This window comes from Egretta garzetta, unplaced genomic scaffold (assembly GCF_000687185.1).
Source record: "Egretta garzetta isolate BGI_Z169 unplaced genomic scaffold, ASM68718v1 scaffold154, whole genome shotgun sequence".
Taxonomy (NCBI): Eukaryota; Metazoa; Chordata; class Aves; order Pelecaniformes; family Ardeidae; genus Egretta; species Egretta garzetta.
The window spans coordinates 9,104,688-9,119,710 of NW_009259600.1; the positions used below are offsets into that span (position 1 = coordinate 9,104,688).

The 15,023-nt window shown below is 41.5% G+C and overlaps 1 protein-coding gene across 1 annotated transcript in view; it reads right to left on the reverse strand.

Annotated features, from left to right (window-relative positions):
- The window catches only part of SYBU (syntabulin), a 28,036-nt gene extending 21,217 nt beyond the window's left edge, over positions 1-6,819 (reverse strand). Inside the window, exon 1 of the mRNA XM_035893872.1 lies at positions 6,627-6,819. Coding sequence (XP_035749765.1) covers positions 6,627-6,693 — 67 coding nt within the window. The 5' untranslated portion in view covers positions 6,694-6,819. The remainder of the gene's footprint in view (positions 1-6,626) is intronic.
- Positions 6,820-15,023: the final 8,204 nt, after the last annotated feature.

Below are 15,023 nucleotides of genomic sequence, written 5' to 3' on the forward strand. Positions count from 1 at the left end.
TTTAGGGATCATTCAAGGCAGATTGCTGTCTCCAAAAATGGGTTTTCTGTTGTCTTTTTTAAAGAACCAAATAGTGTGACTTTGCTTTAGAATACATAGCACACCAGCAGCATTTTAAAAAGCATTTCAACATAAGAGGTAGAATTACCAACTAGTAATTATAAAGAACAATGAATCTCTTTGCATGCCACAGGATCTATTCAAGTTAGCACATTCTGTAACTTGTTTTTTGTATTCTGCACAGTTGTTCCTGAACAACAGGGACAACAGCTCTATTATTTTTCCCACTGCTTGGAGAAAGTTGGTACAGAGAATGAACAGAAGCCGTGCAAATACAAGATACAATGTTCTTGGATAAACGCACCAGTAAAACATGTCTTTCTAATATTTTGTCAGCCTTCCCAAGCTAAAACAAAATCCTACCATTGCATCCTTTGGAATTAGAATGGTGAAGTTCTTGAGAATGAATTAAGTTTCCATAATTACTTCTAAGATGATCCTCTCGCAGAACTTACACACCAACTCATCTGCTTTTCAGGTGAAGCACATACATACACATATATCGGAGTCAGACACTATTATTCCCACACTGCCACAGTGAAGAGAGAGAGCGAGGTGACAAAAGATCTGTAAATTCATACAGCGAGATGTCAGTAATAGAACCTAAATCGGAGCTTTTATGTTTTGTTTTTAAAATAACCAAAGTGACTGCCTTCAGAATACAGACACATGGAAGTAGAGCAGCAATATGGATAAACTTATCTGCTGATTTTACACAAACGGATTAACCAGTCACTACTCTGCTTGCACAGGGTGTCCCCAAGAGTAAGTCCCTGGACATTTACTATCCTGGGAATCTAATCCTCACACACCAGACAATATAAAAAAAATCAGAGGGAAGAGCATTACATTTTAACAGCTAGACACTTGTAACAGCTAGACACAATTTGCAGCTAACAAACACCCGCATTTTCTATCTAATCTGCTTGGTTTATTTAGCTCTAACTGCAATATTCCCAAATGCCCAGGGTCATTTCCCTTGCCTCCTTTTTGTTGACTATCATCAGCTCCAATGCTGATTAAAAAACCACTGGCACCTACACTGTACTCACAACTAATTTAAGTCCAATATAGTTCTCTCCACCTGTCTCTCCTAAAACTCCTCATAGTCCTAAAGCCCTCAAAGATTGATGTATTCAGACTGGGACATCCTACCCCCAAGGCTCACTCACTCATGACTTGACAAATTCACCATCAAGTAGAGAAGATCATACTGGCGACACATGCTGAGTACAACATTACTTGCTACGGCTCAAAGTTAAATAACATTTTTTAATTGAATAGTGATTGTTAAAAGTTACTTTTTTTATTCTTTCATTTCTATGAACTCATTGCAAGTGAAATGGCAGTACACAGATATGAAAGATCAGACAGGAAAAGCACAAATTCTGCCTTGAAACTACTTAACTACAGATCTGGGCAATGCACTATTTAAAGGAAAAAAAGTTCAGACAACACAGAATCACAGAATCACTGGGTGTGGAAGTGACCTCTTGAGACCACCTAGTGCAGCTCCCTGCTCATGCAAGTCTAGCTGAAGCCGGATGACCAGGACTGTGCCTAGTTGAGTTTTAAGTACCTCCATGGATGGAGACTCCACCCACAACTTCTCCAGGCAACCTGTGCCAGTGTCTTACTACTGCCATGGTAAAAAAAAAAGTGGTTTCTTGTGTTCATATGGAATTTCATGTTCCTTAATTTCTGCTCATTGCCTACTCTCCAACAATTATAGGTGCTCTGTGTGGTGAAAGACTCTGAGACTTGCCCATTAATCTGAACAGACTGAATTTTTAATGCCTGAGTTCTCTATGGCAGCCCTTCTTGAAATACAATCCATTGCAGTTCAACTGCCATATAATCCAAAATGTTGCCATTCTACCCAGATGCAGTAATGGCCAAATGTTTTATCAGCAGTGAAAAAGAATAACTTTTTTGTAGCCTGCTGCTACCAGGAATGATTAATACTCAACTGAGCTGTGAAGGACAGATAGCCAGTCTTTACAAGTTCCAGGAGCTGACCTTAACTGCGGCTCACCTAGGTGTCCTTTGATGCAGTGGCGCTTAAAATCTCAGTGTTTTATCTTAAGTCTTAATCATTTCATGTGAAACTTCAGCCATTCCATGGGCCCTAAGAAACAGCTCCAACAGTAACCTCAGCTCATTCAGTAACCTGCCCTAGGCATGCCCATGACACCTAAAGCAAGAAAGTAGAGACCAGAACTTTTGCCAGAAACGCAGAAGACAGCTCATCAGGTGCCCTTCTCAAACTACGGTGCTCACAGACATTTAAGTGAAAGTACAGCTTTTTGTTATTTTAAACATGCAAGCCTTTTAAAAGTTATCGACACAACTCTTGCCCAAGATTCCTTTCTTTATCCATGTCTTTGAAAGTTTATCAGTACTTTGCAGCTTGCAGATCTGGATTTTGAATCCTTGCACTGAACATTCATATGGAAGTCAAAAAACAAGATGAGAAAACTGAAAGAAAGCAAAACAGGTCCCACTGTTCTTAACAAGATGTGGACATGAGCTGCAGGAATTCAGGATAGATGTTTGCAGAAGCCATACACCAAGAATGTGAATATGTGGAAGTGTTTATGTTCCCGTTTATTCAATTACTGAAACTGCAGGATTCAGCACAGCGTCTTGACACAAAACTAGGACTAAAGTTAATTCAGCTTTTTGTGCTTTCTTGCGAGGCCGTTTTCTGCAGCACATTTTCTGTTCTTTTAATATTGCATAAATGAATCACATCCAAATGAGGGAGCAACTTCTAAAATCCATGAAACTAAATTCCTCCTGGACTGAATGTTTTATATCTTCCTCACTATACATGTCCTCTCCATCCTTTCCTGGGAATGTGGTCACTGATTTTAAGCCAAATTTACCTACAACGCTGCTGTGATTCAGATTTAATGCACAATGAAACCCATTACCACCTATCCCAAATGAATAACATCTTCATGATTATAAATCTTCTAGAGGTCTAGCAAGATGCAGTGATAATGCACTCTAGGATTAAGTATGGCTTGTTATGCAAACAACATAAATTATGAATGATATCTGAATCTAGTTTGTTAATGCTTCAAGAGCTGATGATGACTTAGATCCACATAACAGTGCCTTAGGCTGTTAGAGAAAAAAAAGCTATGTGGTATTTCATATTTTGGAGCATAGAAAAGAAAGATGAAGTGATGTTGCTAGAGTAGGACAAAAGCATTGGAGTTTGGAAACAGCCTAAAAAAAAGTCCCAGGGTTCATTCTCAGTGTGATCCCACTCTGACATTTCCTGAATTATCTAAATATTTGTGTGAGTGTTACTTCTGAGATTCAGCATGTTCCAAGAAAACAATCCTGGAAACAGATAAATAGTCAGTAAAATGAACAGATAAATTTTCAGCAAAATGACAGGGCATTTTGAAGGTGCACACTGATTGATGTACTTGCCTACAAAAATGTAGGGCAGCACAGAGTCTGTAAAAGATAGTGGTAGACTGGATTTTTGTCTCTGATGTCTGGCTCCTGCTATGCAATCATTATCACAAGACTTTTCAGATAAATAAAAAGTAGAGATTATCTCCATAAATCAGTAAGGGCTTTTGGTAGAGAGAAAGATGTTGTGCACAACTCGTTTTGTGCTGTATTTTGAGGTATCGAGCTGTATGCAGATCTAGGATATGTATGACAAGGGCATGTTGCTGTTACTCTTCTCCCAGGTCCCTTTTCCCTTCTGCTGCTCCCCTGCTACTTAGATACACAAAGGCTGGATCTTCCTGGCTTGAGTCACCAGAAATTCATAAGCAAGTAAGTCATGGGGAAGGGCCTGGATCCACCTGAAGTGAAGAGATAGCAGGAGGAGAGAATTACATTAACCCCTGTGGCCAACAGTGAGGAAAATGAACCCTAGCTGTCCCCTGGCATGCTATCCATTTCAGGAATGTCCCTCACCTGTGTCAGCTCTCACACTGATTATGGTGTGGTTTTTGACAAGTTTCTACTGAAACGGTGTGAGATATTTGGCAGGAGGAACTTAGAAGTACTCTGTAAATCAGATCCAGTTCCTGCTCTGAGAGTTTTGATGGCTCCCAGGAGCAATATGCTTAAACTCTAGAGACCAGTTTTCCAACCTTAGAGATCGATGATGCAGAAGTACCGATGGCTACAGGATATGGCCCACCTACAAGAATAAAGCCACGTTAAGAAGAAGGTGCAAAGATGAGAAGTGAGAGCTTCAAATAAATGGACAAGGATGTCAGCACATCCATCTGCCCAAAGAATAGCATTAAAGGCAGCTCCACACGCAGTGAACTGATAAAGCAGCTTGCTTTTGACTCCTATGTGTTGACGTTTTTTCCACCTGAAGCATATTAAAATTCTGTCCAGACTGTCTTTGTTTGCCCCTCTCAGCCTTTCAACTGACATTCCTGCCACCTTACTGATCTTGTCTTCTTCTTAAAATTTTGCTGAAATTGCTCAGGAAATTCAAAAGAATTTAGTGGTGATGGAGATTAAGAAAGGAGACACAGGCAAACACAGGTTAAATGATTACTTAGGCCTAATATTTGAAAGAAACATAGATTAAAAGTTATAGTTTTTACATACCTAAACTAAGTCATTTCAAAGATTTGAAATAACACCATCACCCAAAATGAAGATTACTTCTGACTGTTACTGCAAAAGGCTAATAGCTTGGTATTGGAGGTCAAAACCAAATGAAGTAACTTATTGAAAAAAAGTGCATAGCTTTTTTCCTGTATGTATAGGACTCTTCAGCAGAAAGAAACCTTTCAAAATTCTTTATCCACGATTTGCTAGGTGTTGTGTTTTAACCCCAACCAGCAACTAAGCCTCACTCCCCCTGCAGCAGAACGGGGGAGAGAATCAGAAGGGTAAAAGTGAGAAAACTCATTGGTTGAGATAAACACAGAGTAATAGGTAAAGCAAGGGCTGTGCACATAAGCAAAACAAAATGAGGAATTAATTCACTACTTCCCATGGGCAGGCAGGTGTTCAGCCATCTCCAGAAAGCAGGGCTCCATCACACGTAATGGTGACTTGGGAAGACAAACACCATCACTCCAAATGTCCCCCCCTTCCTTCTTCTTCCCCCAGCTTTATATGCTGAGCATGACATCATATGGTGTGGGGTATCCCTTGGATCAGTTGGCCCAAATTCTTTTGCCCCCCCAGCCTCCTTGCTGGTGGGGTGATGTGAGAAGCAAGAAAGGCCTTGACTCTGTGTAAGCACTGCTCGGCAGTAACAAAACCATCCCTGTATTATCAACACTGTTTCCAGCACAAATCCAAAACACAGCCCCATACCAGCTGCTGTGAAGAAAATTCTGCCCCAGCCAAAACCAGCACACTAACCTAAATCCATATTCACACACAAAATCGTTGTGATAGCCATGACTGCAGATTTGATTGGCATGTACGGTATTCAGTGCCTTCTACCTGTGTTAGATTCCTTGATTTTAATGGAACAGAAAACAAGCCTTGAAAAAATATTATTATACAGAGCAATTGGAGACTGGAAACCCTCACGTAACAAAGGTGCTATGAAATGAGTTGAAGAACTTTGCAGGGATAGTGGTAAGCCAGGTTTAATCAGCCCTTCCAATGACCAAGTCAGTGAAGAGTTTTTGCAACAATTTCTCTACTGTTTCTGGAATAAACACAGTGCCAGTAAATCTGAGCTGGCTCCTCATGAAATTATCTAAATTGCTTCCAGGGGTAAAATGACTTTGGAAACAGTATAGCCAGGAGGTACCTGAGCTCATAAAGCTCTGCAGTTCTGCAGCTGCTCTGTACAGGGTCAAAACACCCTCTCTGTCTCCATGATTAATTAAATAACAGCACAGATATCCTGACCATTTGTAATCAAGAACTGCCTGTATGTCATGAATCACAACAATATTTTATATCTACCCATTAAAATTACAGCAGCCAAGGACAGACTAGGATATTTAGTCTTGGATGTGCAACAAGCAGGTGCTGATGTATCTGGTGGTCTGAGGAGGCCCATTAGCCTGAGGTAGCGGGAGACATGCTCTGGATTCAACAGTGCGGTATGGATCTACATCTGCCTAAATCCCACACGTAGGCTGCCCGTTATCCTGCCTTGGCTTGACGTGTTGCATCCCCAGAGCTATCACAGCCTGGTAGCATAAACTTTAGGCAGGATCCAACAGTAAATCTGACAACATCAGAAGACTACAATTCCTTGCTTCAATAGTAAGGGTCATTTATCTTTGGCCAATATGAAATATGTGTGTAATTACCATGAAATAGGATAAAATCCATTTCTGTTGTTATTTGACATGACCATCCAACCTCATAAAAGAAAGTGAAGATGTCAATTAATTATATTTCCATAAAAAGCTAATACTGATAGTGTTTTCAAATCTTGCAGGTGGCTCCGTAGAAAGAATCCAACTTTTTTTTTAGTTGCTGTCAGCATTAGTTGTATCACAGGCAGCACAACGCAATGTATCTAGGCACCTGTAGATGTACTAGTCAATTAGAGAGTGTAATTAAAGAAATGAAAGGAACTGTACTGTACTCACCAGGCTTTACAAGGCTTGCCTTTGTCTCCTTCTTATATCGAGCCAGCTGCGTGTTCCCTTCACTCATTGCCCCTGGACTGAATTTCTTCCTGGAGAAGTCTCCATCGCTACCAGTGCAAAAACTGATTGGACTGTTTCCAGCATCAGAAGGAGTCTTAACTGGAGATACTGACTGGCTACTAGGACAGCCAGTGTCATCTGGAGAGAAAAGGGAAAACATCAAAAATTCTAAGCAATAAGTACACAAACATTAGAATTAACAAAAAAAAAAGGGAGTTGGACTACAACTGTTTACTGTCAGTTTCCTTATTTGTACAACCTTGGCTCTGAAACCTTGTGAGAAGCTATTAGTTACTCCCATTTTGTGAAGAAGTCTTGAATCCTTTATAAAATACAAAATCAGGGGCTACATAATGAAAACTCAGATCTAAGACAAATTCTTTTGACCTAGCTATGTTAGGGAATATTTCTGCATGAAGAAATGCACATAAGACACTTGAATGTCTTGTGTAGTGCGCACCAGATGAAAAGGAAGCATGGGCCACATGCTAAGGGAAAACATCAAAATTTCTAAGCAATAAGTACACAAACATTAGAATTAACAAAAAAAAAAGGGAGTTGGACTACAACTGTTTACTGTCAGTTTCCTTATTTGTACAACCTTGGCTCTGAAACCTTGTGAGAAGCTATTAGTTACTCCCATTTTGTGAAGAAGTCTTGAATCCTTTATAAAATACAAAATCAGGGGCTACATAATGAAAACTCAGATCTAAGACAAATTCTTTTGACCTAGCTATGTTAGGGAATATTTCTGCATGAAGAAATGCACATAAGACACTTGAATGTCTTGTGTAGTGCGCACCAGATGAAAAGGAAGCATGGGCCACATGCTCTCCTTCAAGATACGTTCCTACCTGAACAACAAGAGAACGACCTACAGCCCAAATGCAGAAAGTCAGTATTTTCATTTAACTGGAATTAATAAAGGTTTCTCAAAATTGTTTTTCCTTTTAAAGCAACCATGATCACAGAGCTCTACCATTCTTGACACGTGGCTGTGAGGTAGCTGATTCTTTAGAAGGTGTGTGTTATACACATACTGCTTTTCTTTAAAGCCCAGTTCCTCTGAGAGCACACCAGTGCTTCACAGCATCAGCAGCCACCTCGGGAATAGACCTGTGTTCCTGACGTCCAGCAATACAAACACTCCGGCACTTAACAATTAAATGCAAAGTAAGAAGTCTGAGTCCAGGGGAAATCCACATATCAAACAACCCCTTCATCTAATCACATCTCCTGTAATCTTGGGTAATCACAGCTCCACTAAAAGTCATGGTGGCTTTAGAGATACACAACAAAACCAAACAGGCTACTCTGACACTGGGAAGCCTTGAATATTTACTCTCCTGGAGAAATGTAATTGCTTGTTCTTTCCCAGGACAAAATGAAAGCTGCCATCTTAATTATACAACTGCACTCTGCTCCCAGTGCATTACCTTTACCTAACATGAAACTCAAAGTGTGTGCAACTGAGCCAAATAATTTGCATGAATATATTACACCTACCACTTCCACCTTGTTCATAATTTAGGTCAAGCCTGATCTTGCAATGAGCTTTGCATGGGCAGATTGTTTAAAAAGTCAGTATATGATTGTGCATTTATGAGGCAAAAGGGGCACCCTCTAACTACCTAACCCCCTCCCTGCCTGCCTCCCCTTCACAGGAAAGAGCACCTTTTGCTGCTGTTAACTATTGCTCCCTCAGTACAGTAAAACAACCTCATCCTTTCATGGGAACCAGTTTTCCTTCGTGCCTGTCCAGTTACCCTACACTCACCTATTTGTTCCAGTGTTCTGCTTCTTATTTCTCCCCATCCTGCCTGCAGTGCTGTGCAAGGTACCTATAGGTGCTGACTGCCCAAAGCACGTAACAGCAGCCAGCAGCCTGAGGTGTGGCTGCCCAGGCCTCTGCAAATGGCCAGGCATGATGCCAAGCCACGGGGGCAGCTCAGTTACCTCCCAAGGCACAGAGGGCAGTAACGGTGTGAAGCACCTAATCCAGCTTAATCATATTTCATTCCTTCCAATCAGCCCAATTCAGCCTGCAAGCATCTCCTTTGCCACCTTGCTGCTGCCTTCTGCAACTTAGAATTGGTTCCTAGAAAAATAACGGGAAGGAAAGGACCGCTAATAAGGTTTTCAGCCCATCCCCACATTCATCCTGACTAAAGCAGTATTGTTGCCCACATGATTTTAGTTTAAGTTTTATCCTTTCCATTCCCATCAACATCACAATGTAACTCAACACAGAGAAGAGAGAAGGTGGCAATTTCCTCCAAGAACAGCACCCATTTCCTTCTCCCAAGGGTTCAGAGTCTCTTCTGCGGGCTAAATGAATGCTACCCACAGGGCAGCGTAGGATCAGCATGGCTGAGTGAGCTTCTGAATTGTATTTAAGCAGCTCCTTTAGCTATGTCCCAAACGTCTTCTTTTGAGAAGTACACAAATATTTATAATCAATCATATTCAGAAAAAAGTGCAGGTTTGTGCAGTTTATTTTTTCTTGCAACCTTTCTGCTTAGATGTTTCTCTATGTGCCATTATTTTCAAAACTTTATGTTTAAAAAAAAAAAAGACAAGAAACTAGTTCCTTCATCTCTTCACCAATAAAATCACTGCAATAGCTTGACAGGTTGTACAGATATTTTTTTTATGGGAGATTTTATGGATAAATAACTCCCAGAGATATCATAGAATATCTCAAGCTGGAAGGGAGCTGCAAGGATCAAGTCCAACTCACTGCTCCTCGCAGGACAACCCAAAACTAAACCATATGGCTAAGAGCATCATCCAGACACTCCTTGCACTCTGACAGGCTTGGTGCCATGACAACTTCCCTGGGGAGCCTGTTCCAGTGACCGACCACCTTCTCAGTGAAGAAATCTATAGGGATGCTACCTGGAAGAGCCTCAGAAGCTGATAAAACCTTTACACAATGAAAGAACTAAACTGCAGTGTTAACAATTAGGGCATTAAAAAACCACGTATGTAAAATTACATGTGATAAGGAAATAGAGTAAGTAAAGAAAGCATATAAAAAGAGCATGTAAAAATAAATGTTTTAATTACCACTCCCCCCACCATTGTCTCTGATATCACACTGGTGACGCTATATGATCAGATTATGTCATATCTACATAGCCTCATTTTACCTGTAAGGACTTCAGCTTTCTTTGCAACAGGGCATTTGCTAAAGGAACAAATGGGCTCAGCACAAAGAACAATAGGTCATCTCTACTCACCCCCCCGTGACCTTTAGATACCCCAATAACCAGGTGAGCATTCTCTCTCCAGCTTAAGTAAATGAACGATTTTATTGTACTCCCTCTCCTCTGATAGTTTGGGTTTTTTTTTATAATGTGTAACTTCTACTCCTTCTACCTAGTATTAGCCAGAAATTGAACAAAATTACACAGTTTCCAAATCTAGGGCAAGCTGCAGAGAAACATTTTTCTGTGTCAGCTTTTTGTGGTGCTTTTTGAATAATCAAAATGTTTACTACCACAGAAAGGAACAGCTGCATACAAAACGCCGGTGCTCCAAAGGCAAGAAAAGCTCTGCTGTGCATTGGGGGGATCCACCTCCCACCCGACCTGCAATTCACCGTTCTGGCACAAGGAAAAGTCCCAGTGAAGACCGAGGTGCTATCCAACTGCGAGGTGCAAGCCAAATTCCCTGCAGTTATCTTCATTCTTCCCTGTTACCAAAGCCTTAACGGGCTATTTGACTGCATTTAATACTGTAGGTGAGCTCCCCACAGAACAGCAGCAGGCTTCCCCGTGGACACTGGTGGCACATCAGGCTGATGCCCGCTCTGTCCCACAGCCTGACCACCTGCCCAGCTCACTGCTGGAAATATACTGGGTCCAGTATTTCCTGCAGACCTGTAGGCTCCTCCAAAACCCCGCTGAAAACTCTGACAGCAGGAGGTGAAGACCTCCACCTGCCCAGAAATGGGCCAGGGTAAGGAATCTATCTCCAAAGTTGGCAAGGGGGTAACAGGAGCAGACAGGCCGACAATGGGATTCACTTTCTCCTGAAGACATGATGTGAATGTAGTTTTCAGCAGGGTCAGTTAAGGATTCAGTCCTGTAACTTGGCAAAAGTTCTGCCCCAGTAAGGATTTCAGGTCCAGACTTCTCTGGAATACAGAGAGACCTGATTAACTTCTCAGGCACATGAGCATCAGGAAGATGGAAGAGAGAAAGCTGGCAGATATGCTGTGAAAGTCCATACTTCTGATCTTGCCTGTATTATTTACTTGCACATGAGGGAAAACCACATAAATTTATAACACACAACTTTCAGTGTTTTCTTAGCAATATTCACGGTGTCTTTTTTCACAGTGGCCTCCTAAGAGCATTCTGGGAGTAGACTTTCCCTTTGAACATCAGCTGGATTTCATCACTGAAACTCTACATCCAATCCCTCTCCCAGATAGACATGCTTGCCAAGTTTCAAAGCCAAGCACGGGGTAGTGTCTCCTCAAACACATGATCAGGGAAGTTGCTCGGAGCAGTCTGACATTTGCATGCACTGCCTAGCTTTCAAATAGTAAAGTCAAAGTATAAACAACAGTGTTACAGATAACACTCTAACAACTGTCAAAAATGCTGTTCTCATAGACTTTAAGGCCATGCATTGTGCTGTAATGATTTCCTCTGATTTTCTGGGCACAGAGGCTTTAGAAATTTCACTGGGAGGCTTCAGAGCCTTCTTTAGGAAATCTGCCTTTTCCCAAAGACTTCAAGAAATACTGAATTTACAACCTCCTTATATAATGCATCCAAATAATTAATGATGCTCTCGCTGAGGAAGCGCTGACTTATTTTTACCCTCGCTCCTAGCTGCCAGATCTAGTTATGCACTTTCATGACTCTGAACTGTCCATCCCCTACCTGTTCCCTTGTCTACTGTCCCACTTTCATCTTCTCTTAACATCCCCTGACCAATATTAGGGCTGCACATACTCTGCATTTCCACTAAGAAATGTGGATATCAGAATTAAACATGAGCCTTTAATGAACTTTTAAACGTTCAGTGCACCAAGGCAAAAACAGTTTCCTGACTTTTGCCTGATGGTTTCCTTCCCATTCATTCTGGCATCTGTTAGCCCGGGTAGCCATGGCTCTGCCAGGATGGTGCACTGTGAGCTGACTATTGACAGTCAGCCACCTAGGGTATTTCAGATTTTTTCAGGATAATCTCCCAATCTGCTTCTCTGCTCCATATTTTTTGACCCCTGACATATTGCTTTGTTCTTCTTTTTGTGACTGGTCTTGCAGCACAGGGGTGTTTATGCATTAACGAAAGTTGCTGACAGACACTGAAGGGAATATATCACCTAGCTTCCACCTGCTAAGGCTCCTTCTGTTTTAAATGGAGAGAAGTAGGCTCCTCTGGAGGTTGAGTCAGAACAGCAGCCCAATTTAGGCTTCTCCAGTCATCCTACTACTCTGAGTCACTGCCTGGAGGATCTCATCTCTTTCCATTGGCTAGCACAGCCACCCTTTTGACTTGGGCAGCTGAAGCAGGGAGGTGTATGGGCTTACCGCCCAGTCAGAAAACATTGCTAACAGGAGATTCATGGTATCATTCTGGAACACCTGGGCAACACAAATGACCACAGCAAAAGCAGCGGGATGAAACATCATGGTGAAAAATGAGTAGAACACATAGAAAGACAGAGGGGAACATATTTGCATGCACACCATCAGGCTCTCAATAGGTAGCAGTCTAACTGCTACTTCAACACGACACTGAACGCCCCTCTGGAGGGACCCTCACCCGCCCAGCAATGATATAGAGAGCACAGCTTAAGGTAAGAAGTGTGCATATTCTCCTCAGCTCCTATTTGTACTAAACCATTTCATTTTTACTGCAGCCATTCCAGAAGGTGATTTTATGTACTCTAGAAGATTAGTCATTTGCTACAAACAATTTGTCACCTGCAAACCTGCAAAATCACACAGGCTGTGTATTATAAAAAAAATTTAATAACTTCACTAGAAGTAGAGTCCTAAAAACGCTACTAGTTTTGGTCCTTCTGATCAATTTTAAACTCACTTTACAGCTATTTTTAAGATCTGTGGGGGCTGGAATTTAATAAAATTAATCAGAATATCATGTGCTTGTGAGGCAAGTGTCCTGCCAGAAGTCAAGCATGCTAAAGCAAAGCAGAAAAGGAACCAAAAGTATAGCCCTGTCAGGAAAAGAGAGGAGGCCTACTTATAAGAAATCCTGCTAAGCAAATTAATTCCACATTTAATCTCTATGTCTCTGCAGACAGAATTTGAATTAACTATGCTCCATTTTGCCTGTGAACAGAGGCAGGGTAGCAGCTCCACCGCTCCCTGCAGTCACCTAGAGAGGCTGTGCAAACTCTTGCCCTTGAAGGTTTTCTAGACTTGGATAGACAAAGCCATGGCTGATGTGACATAGCGCTGGAAACAGTCCTGATTCAAAAAGGAGCCTGGATGAAATGATCTCCAGAGGTCCCCTACAACTTACATGCTTAGGGTCATACTTTTCCTTTACATTTTTTAGATATTCCACAGCTGGGAACCACCCGGTTTTTCCCAGTCTGTCTTTCAAGCTGGAAATATTGATGTTAATGTTCTAGTCATAAAATCCAACCCAGCAGTGAAGCAAGTACAATCAAGACTAAACATCTTCAGCTCCTTCTGCTTGTTGCTGAGGTTCCTATCATTAATATACAGGCAACTTTTACACCTGTTCCTCACCGGCCCCTTTGACCTTGCTTCCATCACACCCAGAGGCTGACCGCTAATGGTCACTACCGAAAATTTAGTATGGAAGCTGCTCACTGAATTCGGCAAGAGTTCATCTCTGCTCACTCAGCATGGCATGAATAGTGACAGGGTCAGGTTATGAAGAAAAGGGGAGAGGAAGGTGAAAGAAGATGGACTGACTGCTCCTGCAGCTTTGGCATCTTTTATGATGCAGTATTTCCCATAAATATGTCCTTAAAGGTATCAGTGCTTGACATCTGACTGTACAATAGCTAAGTGTTGTGGTTTAACCTGACAGGCAGCTAAAAGCTCACCCCCATCCTAAGTGGGATGGGGGAGAGAATTGGGAAAAAGAAAAGTAAGATTCATGGGTTGAGGTAAAGACGGTTTAATAGAACAGAAAAAGAGGGGAATATTAATATTAGTATTAATATTATTAATATTAATATTAATATTAATATTAATATTATTAATAATATTAATAATAATAATATACAAAATAAGTGATGCACAATGCAATTGCTCACCACCCACTGACCGATGCCCAGCCAGTTCCCTAGCAGCGGTCCCCCGGCCAACTCCTCCCAGTTTATAAACTGAGCATGACATCATCTGGTGTGGGATACCCCTTTGGACAGTTTGGGTCAGCTGTCCTGGCTGTGGCTCCTCCCAGCTTTTTGTGCATCTCCAGCCTTAGTCAGAAGAGCATGAAGTCCTTGATTTAGTGTAAGCACTACTTAGCAACAACTCAAATATCAGTGTGTTATCAACATTATTCTCGTACTAAATCCAAACCACAGCACTATGCCAGCTACTAGGAAGAAAATTAACTCTACCCCAGCCGAAACCAGGACACTAAGTCACACTGAAGCAGCAAATTTTAATTGACTTTGGCAGCAAATCTACTAATCTTCCTTCTATCTGAACATTTCACTAACAAGCAGGACTGACGTGGGTTCTGGGAAACCATCTGAAAAAAGGACTATGTAATTGTGGTTTACTGGCTCTGTCATTACATTTATAGCACCACTAATGGTATCAGTATTACAGAACAAAAGCATCAAGGGTTACTAGTAAAATTATCAATAAAAATAGTACTGTTACTAGGGGAGCGCTGATGTCAGGAATAACACAGCTCCTAAAGTTTTCATATCACATCACAGATAACATTTGGACAAGGGGTTTAAGATGATAAAGAACAGAAAAACCATTTGAAAACTGTAAATAAAAGTTTTAAGTAAAGGTCAGGAGAGGAAAGAGTCTGAAAAAGAGACAAAGAAGGATCTTGGCTGTTTCGTGGGGGTTTTTAAGCACTTCAGTAGATCTTACAAACCCTTCCTGAGGCCAATAGCTGGAAGTGGAACCACTGCTGCTACCTCTTGTGGGAGAGCCTTAACTACACGTCAACGGTGGACAGAGGGAAACTAATGGATGTCATCTATCTGGACTTCTGCAAGGCCTTTGACACGGTCCCCCACAACATCCTTCTCTCTAAATTGGAGAGCTATGGATTTGATGGATGGACTGTTCGGTGGATAAGGAACTGGCTGGATGGTCGCATCCAGAGGGTAGTGGTCAATGGCTC